This window comes from Salvia miltiorrhiza, chromosome 4 (assembly GCF_028751815.1).
Source record: "Salvia miltiorrhiza cultivar Shanhuang (shh) chromosome 4, IMPLAD_Smil_shh, whole genome shotgun sequence".
Classification (NCBI taxonomy): domain Eukaryota; kingdom Viridiplantae; phylum Streptophyta; class Magnoliopsida; order Lamiales; family Lamiaceae; genus Salvia; species Salvia miltiorrhiza.
This window is the reverse complement of record NC_080390.1, coordinates 10,923,154-10,937,484: the sequence shown is the minus strand read 5'-3', so window position 1 is coordinate 10,937,484 and position 14,331 is coordinate 10,923,154. Positions and strand designations below refer to the sequence as shown.

General features: G+C 33.4%; 2 protein-coding genes and 1 long non-coding RNA gene across 4 annotated transcripts; 1 reads left to right on the top strand and 2 right to left on the bottom strand.

Moving 5' to 3' along the window:
* Positions 1-382: 382 nt before the first annotated feature.
* On the bottom strand, positions 383-2,796 carry LOC131022695 (40S ribosomal protein S4-1). Its single transcript, XM_057952209.1, has 5 exons — positions 2,694-2,796; positions 1,764-1,841; positions 1,430-1,610; positions 1,224-1,321; positions 383-979 (listed from the first exon to the last, which is right to left on the bottom strand). Exons 1-5 carry the CDS (start codon positions 2,694-2,696, stop codon positions 548-550), a joined length of 792 nt encoding a protein of 263 aa, XP_057808192.1. The 5' UTR covers positions 2,697-2,796; the 3' UTR covers positions 383-547.
* Positions 2,797-3,750: 954 nt separating this feature from the next.
* LOC131022694 (protein trichome birefringence-like 34) lies at positions 3,751-10,606 on the top strand. The gene is made up of 5 exons (XM_057952208.1): positions 3,751-4,441; positions 4,538-4,712; positions 5,180-5,376; positions 5,554-5,715; positions 10,203-10,606. Exons 1-5 carry the CDS (start codon positions 4,047-4,049, stop codon positions 10,543-10,545), a joined length of 1,272 nt encoding a protein of 423 aa, XP_057808191.1. The 5' UTR covers positions 3,751-4,046; the 3' UTR covers positions 10,546-10,606.
* A 1,186-nt stretch (positions 10,607-11,792) lies between these two features.
* LOC131022693 (uncharacterized) lies at positions 11,793-14,099 on the bottom strand. 2 transcript variants are annotated; one of them, XR_009101390.1, is made up of 5 exons: positions 13,708-14,099; positions 13,432-13,624; positions 13,012-13,095; positions 12,142-12,233; positions 11,793-12,043 (listed from the first exon to the last, which is right to left on the bottom strand). It is a non-coding gene; the product is annotated as an uncharacterized LOC131022693 (long non-coding RNA). The 2 variants fall into 2 exon arrangements; XR_009101389.1 differs by having other exon boundaries at positions 11,793-12,233.
* Positions 14,100-14,331: the final 232 nt, after the last annotated feature.

Below are 14,331 nucleotides of genomic sequence, written 5' to 3'. Positions count from 1 at the left end.
TCTCAAATAGATCCCAACAATTTCAATTTCTTTTAAATTTTTCATTTAAGTTCATGCAAATTTAATTTAAAGAATTGTCTTATTTAAATTTGTACTCCAAAATTTAATATAAACCAAAAACTCAAAATTAATTCATGAGTATATGTAATAAGCCAACCCAATGCAACAATTAAACTCATATATAGATGAAAGTATTGTCTCAAGCAATGTGGATATTCTAAATATTGTTTTATTCAAGGTTCTTACCATCTTAATAGAAACAAATTCAAGTGTTCAGAATATAAATAAATTAAATCATAGCCGTTTTAATGCAAAGAAATTTTCAATTGAACGATATAAATAACATTTCTTTCAACAAGAAACGTGATGCAAAACTCAAACATATCACAAATAAAACAGATCCGAAATTAAAAAATCCAACTTAGGAAGCGCAACTATGTTTTAAAAGCAGAAACAATAAGAACGTCAAAACCTCATAGAAGAAGCGCCAAACATCAAGATACAAGGAGCTAAAACTACTTCAACCATCCAGAAATTAAAGATATCTCTAAGCAGTGGCGGCTTGGGCGCTAATCCTCTTCTTGGCCTCCTCGATGATAGACAGCTTAATACCCTTACCCTTTGGTAGAGATACCCACGGCTTGGTACCCTTTCCGATGGTGTACACGTTCCCGAGACGGGTGGCGAACTCGTGTCCAGTGGCGTCCTGAATGTGGACGGTCTCAAAGCTTCCCTTATGCTTCTCACGGTTCTTGAGAATACCAACACGACCTCTGTTCCTACCACCTGTCACCATAACAACATTACCTACATCAAACTTTATGAAGTCAGTGATCTTGTTGCTCTCAAGGTCCAGCTTGATTGTGTCGTTGGCCTTGATGAGAGGGTCAGGGTAGCGGATGGTCCTTCCATCGTAAGTGTTGAGGTAAGGAATGCCTTTCTTGCCAAACTGGATATTGCGGACTTTGCACAGCTTGAACTGCAAATCCATGACAAAGTGTCACAACATGATATCAACATAAAGATACAACACAACATTGGCAACCCAGAGTTTAAAGATGCAAAATCTTTGCCCCTTTACATGACCACTTAAATTAATACCAAAACAGCATGAGCCAAGTGACTAAAATCATGAACTCAATTTGGGTGGTTTACCAAAAGCAGACAACAAGTTACCACTACATATGCAAATACCAAGAGCACAAGGTAAATTGGGAACAGACCTTGGCTTCCTCATCCCTGATCGAGTGGAGCCTGAACCGACCCTTAGTGTCATAAAGCAGACGGAAGTTTTCGTTGGTCTTAGGAATGGAGACCACATCTAGAAAAAGTAGAAATAAAAAACCATTTCAGTTAAGCAACAAAGGTACAAAGTAAAACCGAAAAGATTAACATCTAATGTGTGACGAAGTAAGCAAGAAGTGCATACCCATAAATCCAGCAGGGTAGGTCTTATCAGTCCTTACTTTCCCATCAACCTGGATATGGCGTTGCATCAGAATGGCAATAACTTCACGGTAAGTCAAAGCATACTTCAGCCTGTTTCGCAGAATGAGAATCAAGGGCAAGCACTCCCTCGATTTGTGGGGACCAGATGATGGCTTGGGGGCCTGTTTACAAAATTTTACAGAATGTCAAAACTAAAATAACTGCAATATATTCTTACAGAAAGACCAGGACCCCATCATGTAGGCTGAGCCAAATACAGGCAATCCAAAGACAGAATTTTAACGCGGGAAACTGAATGGTGACAATATACTTACAAAAGCACCACCCAATTTATCCAACATCCAATGTTTCGGGGCATTGAGCCTCTTCAAGTGTTTCTTCAATCCTCTCGCCTGTTTTTTGACATTAAAAAAGACAGTAAAATTGAGAAAATAACCAGAGAAAAAATGTATGTTCAAGATTTCCAAATAACTCCAAGGAACCCATCATTTAAATACAAAGTTCACAATACCAGCAGGCAAAAACACAAATCATACTTACAAAAATCTAATCAAAAGAGATGAGCTCATAATAAAACTATCCAATAACTACACTTTTCTCCATAAGCAATATCACAAGAGGATATTACAGCTATAGATGCGTCGAGCTCACATTTATTGAAATCAACCTCAAAGAGGCTACCAGTAATGATACTTTTTCAACAAAACCACTAAAGCATAACGTATACAAATCAGCCTCTACTTCAAAACAATCCTTAGTCTACAGTTACAAAGACGTAACAGCAACATTTAAACTACCAAAAAGCTGGAAAAAAATAAATCCTAGTAGAAAAATAAAAGCTTGTTTTTCCAGTAACATTATTCGAAGATGTGTTGAGTAATAGCAAAAGGCCTTGACTTGACGAAAATAAGATAATCAAGCGTACAATTAATTAAAACCCTATGTCTCGAAACCAAAAGGGAAAAGTAGTCTCATCGGAAAAACAGCAATGCTCGTTAATTAACATACAAAAAAAGGTTGCAATCTGAAACAGAACAAGTAAAGAAAAAACACAGAAATGAGAACCTAGGTTTACGGCACAAAATAAAGAAGAAAAGATCAACGAGAAACGAGATTCAGAACCAAATCCCTCGAACAAAAACAGACAGCCGACGAAGAATTCCTTGATAATTTGCAAAGAAAAAATGAACAAACATCGTTTAAGTGTCGAATCGGAAGAGGAGAATGGTTCGAAATCAACAAACCATATTGGTGGTGGTGGATGCAGAAAACGGCGGCGGCTCCTCTGCTTCTCTAGCTAGTGCTGAAGTGAAGGAGAAGCGTAAACCCTAGTAGCCCAGTTATATGATTTACGGAAAGGGTAATATAGGGATTTCAAATATTTTTCTTGGGCTTAACAATGGGATAACGAATATTTTAAGCCCGGCCCACATAAGATTTAAACCATTGTTAACGGACCGTGTATCATTACTAGGTAGGCCTAGTAATGTAATAATGAGATAATGAAATTGGAAAACTGATAAACAACAAATTTTCTCAAATTTTTTAAGTTGGTTCACGTAGAAATTAATTTAATTTCAGTGGGAGAATATATATAAATGCCCACTTTTAAACTTTTTAAGAAAAATGAATATGAGGTGTACCATTTTCTTGTATATATGGGGTTTTGGCAAATACAATTATGAATTATTTTAAATTTGTAATTTTAACGTGACTTTTGAAGTATGACAAATTAAATTACAATTTTTCCAATTTTTGCAATTTCGTCTCCCCAATTTTTTTCAATAATCAGATTGTTGAGTTGGAGTTTATGTGAATTAGTTATCCACGTAATATTCATGTTACGGCATCGCTTGCAATAAGATTATTCAATTTTGAAAATTATGGTGCAAATGCATGCAAAATACAATCCCTTCATAATTTGAAGAAATTTTTAATTGAAATGTACGAAACGATGTCGTTTTGGCTCACAAAAACGATGTCGTCTTTACTAATTCACTTAAGTTTCAATTCAATACTTGGCGGGAAAAAAAATAGGGAGATGAAATTGTAAAAATTAAAAAAATAGTAGTAATTTAATTTGCCACACTTTAAAAATCATATTATTTGTAAATTCAATTTATTTACTAAAAATCCTTTATATATATAGAATATATAGATGCAGACAGGCACACGAAACAAATACAATTAAATATGATGTGTTGTTACACCAATTGCATCAAAATGGAATAATGGTTGTAAATAAATATGTATTCGTTGATTTCATATGTGTGAGTATTCGTTGCATAATGCACGTTACACCCGTCCGCGTGTGTATTAGAAACAGCTGGAACTATTTACAAAATGACATAATCTTTAGTAGTAGTTAGCAATATTTCAAGTGGTGGAAGATTCATAATTTGTTCTCACCAAAATTTGACTTTCTCAGCTTATCATTGATCATCATCCAAAATTAGGACAATATAATTAAACAATTCTTTTAATCTACATATTCTTTAATTATAGCTTCTATGTCGTGCATACTTCAAATTCATGTCTGCAGCACTATAATATATATAGAGAGAGTGAGAGAGGGAGAGAGAGGTTAGTGAGAGAAGATGAACAAAATGGATGTCGTCGGAGCATCGAAAATCAGATACAAATCCCATTACTTGGTTGCTCTCTTCCTCACATCTTTTATCGTCGTCGCTCTTTTTCTCACCGGCGAAAATGGAAGCATTCTCCAAGAGCGGGAATCTCGAAAAGCAAGCTATCTGCCGCCGTCGCCGGCGGCGGAGAACAAGTACGAGGAGGAGCAAAGTGGTGGTAATGAAACTGCGGCGAGCTGCGATTTGTTTGCCGGAAAATGGATTTACGACGAGGCGGCGCGTGCAACGTATGAGGACGGAGAATGCTCTTTCATGATGGGGGATTATGCTTGTGAGAAGTATGGTAGAAAGGATTTGAGATATCGGAATTGGAGATGGCAGCCCCATCGTTGTGATCTTCCGAGGTTGTTAATCTCGTCTCCAGAATATCGTATAAGTTTCTTTAATATTTCGTCTCGTTCAAAATGTAATTAAATATTTTTTTTGCGTGACAATAATAGATTCGATGGTACGGCGCTATTGGAGAAAATACGGGGGAAGAGGCTAGTGTTTGTGGGGGATTCGTTAAATAGAAATCAATGGACGTCGATGCTATGCCTGATCGAGTCTTCAATCAATCAATCGTCTCATGGATCGGTTATCAGAAAAGATAATTTATTTGTATTTGAGGCTATGGTAAGTTCTCTTTCATCTCACTTTTATGCAGCGTTTACTATAATCAAAATGGTGGTTTACCTAATACACAACCTAAAGTTTGCAAAACAAGAAACTAAGAGTTAAGGGCAGTTTGCAATTTTAACTAAACATGGCCCAATTCTTGCATCTATTCACACGTGTGATCAAAGTATTAAATTTACAATGGTTAAATGAGTTTGTACATGAAATATTGAAAATTACTTCTTCCGTCCTACTTTAATAGGTTCACTTTTTTGGGGCACGAAGATTAAAAAATTTATTTTTTAGGAGGAAAGTGGTGTGGTCCATACCAATTAAATATTTTTTTTACTCAAAATGAAAAACGATTCTATTCTAGTGGAACGTCCCAAAAAGAAAAACGAGCCTATTAGAGTATTGTCCCAAAGTTTATGCATCTATTCATACGTGTGATCAAAGTAACATTTTCCTTGCCTACCTCAATGAAGGAATACAATGCAACGATCGAGTTTTATTGGTCGCCATTGCTCGTCGAATCTAATTGCGATCATCCTTTCGCACACAGAGTGAGTGATCGTGTGGTTAGAATATCATCAATTGAAAAGCATGCTAGGCATTGGAATGATGCAGACATAGTTGTCTTCGATTCTTATATGTGGTGGATTATGCCAAGCATGACAATCTTGTAAGTAGCTAATTACTAAGTTTAAAAACACTATAAATTTATATTCATCTAATTAACGACTTTTACGTTGATTTACTTATAAGCTCGATAGAATAAAAATATAAGTGCTATTTAATTATCACCAAATCATTATTATATTGTCTTTCTTTGTTTGATTTGAATACAATCCAAACTCAGATGGGGATCCTTTGAAAGCTCGGATGCAATCTACAAGAAAGTCCAAATGCACTTGCGTTTGTATGAAATGGCTCTGAACACGTGGTCGGATTGGTTGGAGGTCAACATTAATCGAACCAAAACTAAATTGTTCTTCATGAGCCCCTCACCCACTCATACCTAGTAAGTTTTTCTCAGTTACATATATACTACTCGTTAATGTTTTGATTAGAGCTATCAGAAATAGTTTGATCTGTTACGACGTACCAATTTGATCTCAAATCATCCAATACAATCAAGATTGTTATAGTACACAAAATTATACTTTCGAACCAGATAATACTAATAGAAATTGCAGCCCAATTTTTTCCTTTGCCCGAACCCATCTTGATCCCTTTGATAGCTTTATCCCGGACTAAGAAGGTGTTTGCCTGAGCTTATAAGCTCTTTCAACAACTTATAAGTTGTCTAGAAGCTTATAATCACATTCAAAATATTTGGCAAAATAAGTTCTTAAAATGTTTATAAGTTGTAAAAATAAGCACTAAGATCTTATAAGTTTCCCAAAAAATAAGTTTCTCTACCCCAATTTATTTTCTCATATATACTATATATAAAAGCTAAAAATGTTGGCCAAATTTACAATACAACCATTTTCCCTCCAAAAGGCACTCACTATTATCCAATGGATATTTTATTAACATTGTCCAATAAATTTTGAATTGATTATTATACAATAATATTCTTACTATTATTTGCATTGTATGCATTGACAATTAATATTAATTAATATCATGTAAAGATGAACAAATATTTACAAATTCAGAGTTTTGTAATATATGTAGTTTTTTTTAAATAGTTGTATATAATAAAAAAAATCTATAATGATTAGAAATAAATATTAGTATTTGGTTGGTATTTTGTAATATTACATTATGATTAAATACTCTCATAAGCTATAATCCTATAATTTATCCAGTTAGAAACTAATTTTTTGATGTTTACTATTTTATTAAAAATAATAATATTATTCATTTTAAATATATTTGAAGGTATAATATTTATTCTATAATGAATGTAATTTTTTACTATAATAAATATCCAAATCCAATCATAAATTAATTGTAAGCGTACATACCGTGACATTCTAGATAATATATGTTGGTTTTTGTATAGGTTTAGATATTATAGTTAATTTTATTTGTTATAGTTGTGTTCCAAATATGATAAATATAATATTGATATATAAATTACATACATTAAATTAAATTGAAGTATAAATTACATACATTAAATTAAATTGAAAAGTTTTTTTGTGAGCTGATATATCATTTAGAAAGTAATAAGCAATAAGTGCTAAATTTAATAAGGAATATAGTGAGTATTATTAAAATCATGGGTTATGATTGCAAATACAATATACAAATTCAATTTTAATAATGATGGTGCACACAAAGTGGTAATATAAATCAAAATTAAGTGGCACGTATTTTAAGAAAAGAATTGAGTGTATTGTGACTGAATAAATAGTCACACTTTAAGAGTAGTGTAAACTCTCAAACTATCAGGTTTTTATCAAATATATCCCGCATCTATTTTTCGGTCACCAAAAACGTGATGTGGTTCGCCGGATGCCACAATGTAATTTATACTATATTTTTTTAAAATGCAATGACAAAAACGACATCGTTTCGTACCATATCATTTAAAAGAAATCCACTCTGAAATTTAAAATTCACTCATATCTTGTTTGAAATTCATGCTGATAACCTAGAATTAGAGATAAACACGATAGAATATGGTACGAAACGAAGTCGTTTTTTCCATGTCATTTTAAAAAATAGAATATAAATTACATTGTGGCATCTGGCGAGTCACATCACGTTTTTGGTAATTGAAAAATAGATACGGGATATATTTGATAAAAACCTGATAGGTTGAGGGTTTAGAGAACATTTCAAAAGTTTCAGGGTATTTTTGATAAAGTGGATATAGTTTAGGGGTTTTCATGATATTTACCCTTTATTAATTGTATTGTAAATTTAGAAAGAGACCCACTTGATGAAACATATGTGATAGAAAAAGTAAAAAATAAATTGATATATTGAGGGTAATATGTATTGATTTGTTGTAGAGTAACGCATATAAATGAGAAGATACTATTTGTTGTGGACGAACATAAATAACAAAAGTAGACAATTTTAATGGGAAGATGAAGTATATTTTTCTTCTCAAAAAATATAATCATAAGTTAGTTACATAATTGCAATAATTTATACACTTTGAATTATATTGTGTGTGTGTGTATATAATATAATTTTTAATTTTTTTATTATTCAATTGATGAAAATAATAAGAAAAATAATATATTTTTGATTACACGTTCGAATATGAGGCTTTCGTGTTATTTGATAATAACTTTTTGAGAAGCAAAATTTCTTGATAAGTTTTTTTGGATTAAGTTATGAAATTATAATATATATATATATATATATATATGTGTGTGTGTGTGTGTGTGTGGATTTTATTATTTTTAAGTCGATGAAATTATTTCAAATAAAATAGACATTGGTATAGTAATATGAACATATATGCTTTTTATGAAAATAGATTGAGAGGGGGAAGGGGAAAGATGTGCAGGAAAATATAAATGAGAGGGTTGAGAAGCTAGAGGAGATAGAAATAAACTTAAAATTGAGGTGAATGAGTGAGGATGTGATAGAGACATAGAGTTTACTCTGTTGCACCTGTTAACTTAAATTGAATATATTATGTATTTATTTTATTTTATTTTTTGATAAATAAACAGTATTAAATAAAAAAATCTTGAACCCAAAACCTTTAACCTTAGGCATTAACCCTTAACTGCTTGGCCAACACACGAACACTTTTTGAATTTATTTTAATTTATATTTGTAATATAGAATATTTTTATTGAATTTTCTTTTCATGTATTATTTTAAGGATATCACTGGTGATTTAAAGGATGATTATGATGTTGTTTTAAATCATTTGTGATTTAAAGGATGACCATAATGTTGTTAAAATATCAAGTAATATTTTGCTCAATTATTTTGGAGATTCGTTACATGAGATAGTGTAAAACACTTATCCACTGTATATTGATGATGGTTATGAGTTACAGGATAGAGTTATATTTGCTCCTTCATTGGATGTGGTTGATCCATTTCAATTAATATGATACTCAAAATTATTCGAGTTCAAATGTTGCATTTAAATTTGACTTAAATAACAATTAATTTGTTGGATGAATTTTACATATCTAAGTTTTAAATGAAATTAGGTGTTCAGACACATAATCATCAACTATTTTTTAAAGTTTAAACTTCAGTTACACTATTGAGAAATATAGATAATTCATAATTGTAATGAAATTATATTGATTATTATTGGTCTGCAAGTTTTGAAGAGGAGACTTTAAAGTGGGCATAATGTTGAACATAAGATTTTAATACCTCAATTATCGTTAACGCCGTCAAATCCAAGATTACTGTTCAAGTTTCAATGTCGGCAATTTTCATTAATTGTGTCTTATGTAATGACGATTAATACAAATTAAGTCAATCTGTATCGAGAGTTACTAATCATTGAGGTCTGAAAATTATGATATATATGGAGATGATGATGAAAATTGTACTCAGAATATTGTTCATAGGTAAGTTTTCCATGATGTTTTATACAAGTATCTTTAATATATTACTTCCTCTATTCACAAAAAAAAAAAAGAAAAAAAATCTTTCGAGAAACTACTCATTATATTATAAATCTATTCACAGTCAAAATTTACAAAAACACTAGTACTATTTAACACATCAACTTTGATTTGTCTCTTTCTACACTTAATTTTGGTGGATCTCTCTCTCTTGCTTTAAACATATCTCGCAATCTATTTAGTAAAACTTGTGCCCTAAAGCATACTATATACTATAATTTTCGTGAACGAGGAGATTATTTTATTCTATATATATTTAAATATATTATATTTGTTTTTTTATATTTATTATACTTTCTTATATACTTGTATATTAATATTTACAGATCGTGCATCGCACGGGTGCAAAACTAGTTATCTTAAAAGCAACATCCATTTTATAAAAATAACTCAACTATAATTTTTTATTTTCATCATATATCATTCTAATTTAATCTCTCATCGATTTTATCTATCTAATTAAAAAATCCCTCTCTCACTTATAAGCTTAATTATCCAAACACTTTGACAACTTATAAGTTTTAAGAAACTACATTTTATAAGCTCCAAAAACTTATAAACTATTTAAAATAAGCTTAGCCAATCATCATCTAAATGTGTCAAATAGATCGAGCTTGACTCATAATACATAGCCTAATCTAGTCCCAACCTGAATTTTCTTATTTGCCTATTTTTTTTAATTAATAAACAAAACTTTCAAGGATCACATCACAGTTGACTCGAATCTAAAACTTTTGACATTAAATATTAATCACTCTACTACTAAGTCAACACACACATTTTTTTTAGGGGCATTTGCAAAAATGCCCTTTTCTTATAAACACTTGTAAAAATGCCCTTTTTCACTTATGAAAAAGGGCATTTTTACAAGTGTTTATAAGAAAAGGGCATTTTTGCCTATTAACACTTTTTTTTATCTATTTATCGTATGTTGCAGCGGCGAAAGATGGGACGTGCAACAACATTGCTACAACCAAAGTGAGCCAATTTTGAAGGAGGGATATTGGGGAGTTATGTCAGATCGCAGGATGATGCACATAGTTGAATCAGCCATAGAAAAGCTTGACAAGAGAGGAGTGAGAGTCCAATACCTAAATATAACACATTTATCCGATTATAGAAAAGATGCTCATCCATCCATTTATAAGCAATTTTATGGATCTTTAAGTGAAACGCAACTAGCTGACCCCAAAAGCTATGCAGATTGTCTGCATTGGTGTCTGCCGGGACTGCCAGACGTTTGGAATCAGATTCTGTATTCTTACATTATGAACTCGTGATCATACATTTATTCGAAAGATTTGGAATATTGGGTTAAAAAAGATAGTAGATTTCGAGGAATTTGCCAATTGTTTTTCAATTTTTACTAGTGTGTAATCTGTCGAATTTCGACGGGTATCATTTAGTGTTATAATTTATATAAAAAAAATATAAAAATTATTTATTACTAATATATTTATAAATTATGGAGATTATTCACTAAAAAAACTATAAATATGATATAGGACTACGTTAGACATCAAACTAAAATGAAAAAATAAATTAAAGAGAACTTTCATGCTTAACATGACTTAGCGAAACATATATTCGAAAAAAATATTTGTCACCCACTACTATTTGCCACCTATACCTGCGACCCACGGATATCAACCACTCGCTACCCGTCAGATACTCGCCACCCACTATTCGTCGGATACTCGCCGAGGCTTGAGAGGTAGGGGCACTACTCCTTCTCGGCGTCGACATCCTGCAATCAATCACCTGTCGGTAAAGTACCTATATATGTAACTAACTAAAGTATTTGAGCGAACCACCCGCTACCCGTCAGATACCCGCCACTCACTTCCCGTCGGATACCCGCCGAGGCTTGAGAGGTAAGGGCAATGCTGCTTCTAGGCGTCGACATCCTGGAATCAACCAAAAGTACCTATATATGTAATTAACTAAAGTATTTGAGCGAACCACCCGCTACCCATCGAATACGTGCCACCCACTACCCGTCGGATACCCGCTGAGGCTTGAGAGATAGGGGCATTGTTGCTTCTCGGTGTCGACATCCTGCAATCAATCACCCGTCGGTATCCTATAATTTTTCAAATATCTCAATCAAATCCCCCAAAAATGTTTGGATCGTCTTTAAGGAACTCAATTTATATCACAAAGCATATACTTTATTATTAGATTTGTCAATTTAGTTTTTATATATCTCTGAGTTATTTTGTATGCACAAAATGTAACATTGATATAAATAGATAAGCTCAAAATTTCAGATAAAGTATATGTGCTTAATACTAAAGCATACATATGCAAATTAAGTTGTAGGCTAGGCATGAAATTGTTGAGAGAGAGCTGCAATACATATGAGCAAATTAAGTTCCTATAAATAGATAAGCTCGATTTAATTAATACTAAACCAAAAAGTATTATTACATGAGTTGCTCATATGAGTTGCAATACACAATTCACCAACTTATGATAAAAATAAAAATGAAAAATCTCATAAGTCCTAGGTGAACTTATGATAAAAATAAAAATGAAAAACCTCATAAGTCCTAATACAGTAAGAGACAATTTAACATCTACAAAAACAAACGAAGAAGGTTCTGTTGACAAATCAAGCCTAACATGCACAGTCTTAGTCCTGTATGATGCAATAAAATTGATACAGTATCAACAGAGCAATGCAAGTATTCGATTCAGTCCTGGATGAATTGAACTCTGATTTACACCAGTAAAATAAACCAAAACGGTGATAAGCAAATCTGGAATAATAAAATCCTACAAAAAAAATTTAGAATCATTACAATTTCAACATGCAAAGCAACTAATCTACACATAGCCACCAAATTGAGTCAGGATTCAAGAAGAGCACTCACTTGTTGAACCTAAGCACCATTAACAATTAAGGATAGGCAAAGACTTTCTATGTTTACCTCTAATGCAATGTAAAATGGCTCCACAACGCAAGCTGCAAAACAATCAAGATTAAACACTCAGCAACTGCAAAGTCTGCAATACACGAAATAGAGAGTTCCTTGTATGTTGGAATTATCAAAGATATGTACTTTTCAGCAAGATTGACGACAACAAATGCACACATGTAAGCTGCAGGAAGTAAAAAGCTTTCAAAGTACTCAAAGCCAACCAACATAAAATGATAATACAAAAGAAAAAGGATAACCAAATATGCAAAACTGCAGTAGTTGATATGCAGTCAAATGTTGAAATGGAGAACATATAGTATAAAGGTCAAGAATTTCATTTGGTCCCTGTCCTATATAACTCAAACCTTTTATAAACATAAACCATGCATAATTAATTGACTGCAATCTAACAATAATAATTCGTGTACAATCTAACAACACTTAAATCTAACAGAACACTTAAACCGGCAAAACAGGGAAGTAAAACAATCACATAGAGTTAATTAACAAAATCTAAACCAAAACATGGAAGTAAAAAAATCACATAGAGTTACTAAACCAAAAATATGGAAAATATAAATAAAAATGTGAATCGCAGACATACAGCCATAGAAGAAGAAGAAGAATGGTACCGCAACAACGAATTGTAAAAACACGATGTGGCGTTTATTGGCAGTTCAATCACAGACTCACATGTAAACATATGGCATAATAAAGGATTTGAACCCATTCACCTCGGTAACATAAAGAAAAGAGAATATGAAGTGGAAACAATCTGTTGACATAACTGAAAAGGAAGGTGAGAGAATTCGGAGAACTTACAGTTGAAGTGAGAATAGGAGTGGGCGACTGCAACACAGCGGCTGGCGAGCGGCGGTTCTGGACCAGGCACCTAGAACCAAAAATCTGGAAAAAAGAAGAAAAATAAGAAGAAGGTATTGTCGCGTTAATGCAAAAGAAAAGAAAGACAACAAAAGAAGAAGAAGGTAACCTTGTGTCTGTTGCATCGTTAATAAATCAAACTAATGAATTTATAGATGAAAATTTAGGGTTGAAGTTTCCTTCGATAAAATTCTTTCCAAAAAAAATTCTTTCTAAAGTTTATAACCATTCTATATTTACATAATTTGCAGCAACCGAAAATTAATTAACATAAAATCTAGGGTTTAAGTTTCCATTGTTAAAAATCTTTCCAAAATTCTGGAAAAAAGAAGAAAAATAAGTCAAACATTTAATACTTACCATATGGGGGAAGGGAGGTGGCAGATCAATTTCTGGTTTTCTGGTGGTGGGAGGGGTAGATCGGCGGCCATGGCTGTCGTGGTTGCCGAAAATCGCAAAGAGGCGGTGAGGATTTGGGGATCTAGGGGGCGGCGATTCGCGGTGGGTGCCGGCGAGGCGAATCCATGGTTGACTAACACATTCAATTTGTTTCCTGCGACAATTCACAACTAAAGTCATTTCTAAAATTTCATTATTCTAAAATGCATTCAATTTGTTTCCTAAAATAATACTTACCATGGCTAATGGCGGCGGGGAGGGGAAGGTCAGATAATCGATGAGAGGGGAGGGGAAGGTCAGAGAATCGATGAGGGTGCTTTCAAATCGCCGCGGCAGGGAAATGAGAGAGTCACTTGAGGCTGGACGACGAATCGCGGTGGGGGAAGGAAGAGCCGGTGAACCTGATCATGGCGGTGGAAGGGGCGGGGCGCGGTGGGGCAGATCGTTGCGGGGGCCAGACACAGTGGGTAGAGGGAAGGAGACGGCGAGGCAGATCGCGGCGGTGGGCGGGGCCGGGCACGGTTGGGCAGATTGGGGCTGTGGGTGGAGGGTTGAAGACGGGAGAGAAGAGGATGGGTGCCGGCGCAACGAATTGCGATGGGGGTCATAGGCAGATCGCAGCGGTGGGTGGAGGGGTTGGAGACGGGAGAGAAGAGGTTTTTCAGATTTAGATGGCTTGTTAGAATGGAGATGGAGGTGGTGTAGAATCTTAATATACAATTTAAAATTATTTTAAAAATATATTATTACATGTGGAATTATATTGCCACGTCAGCGATAGAGAATTGAACTAGAGGCTCTAGAATTGCAGGGATTTTGAATGTTGAATTCTTAGATATGCCACGTAGGACCTCGGATTAA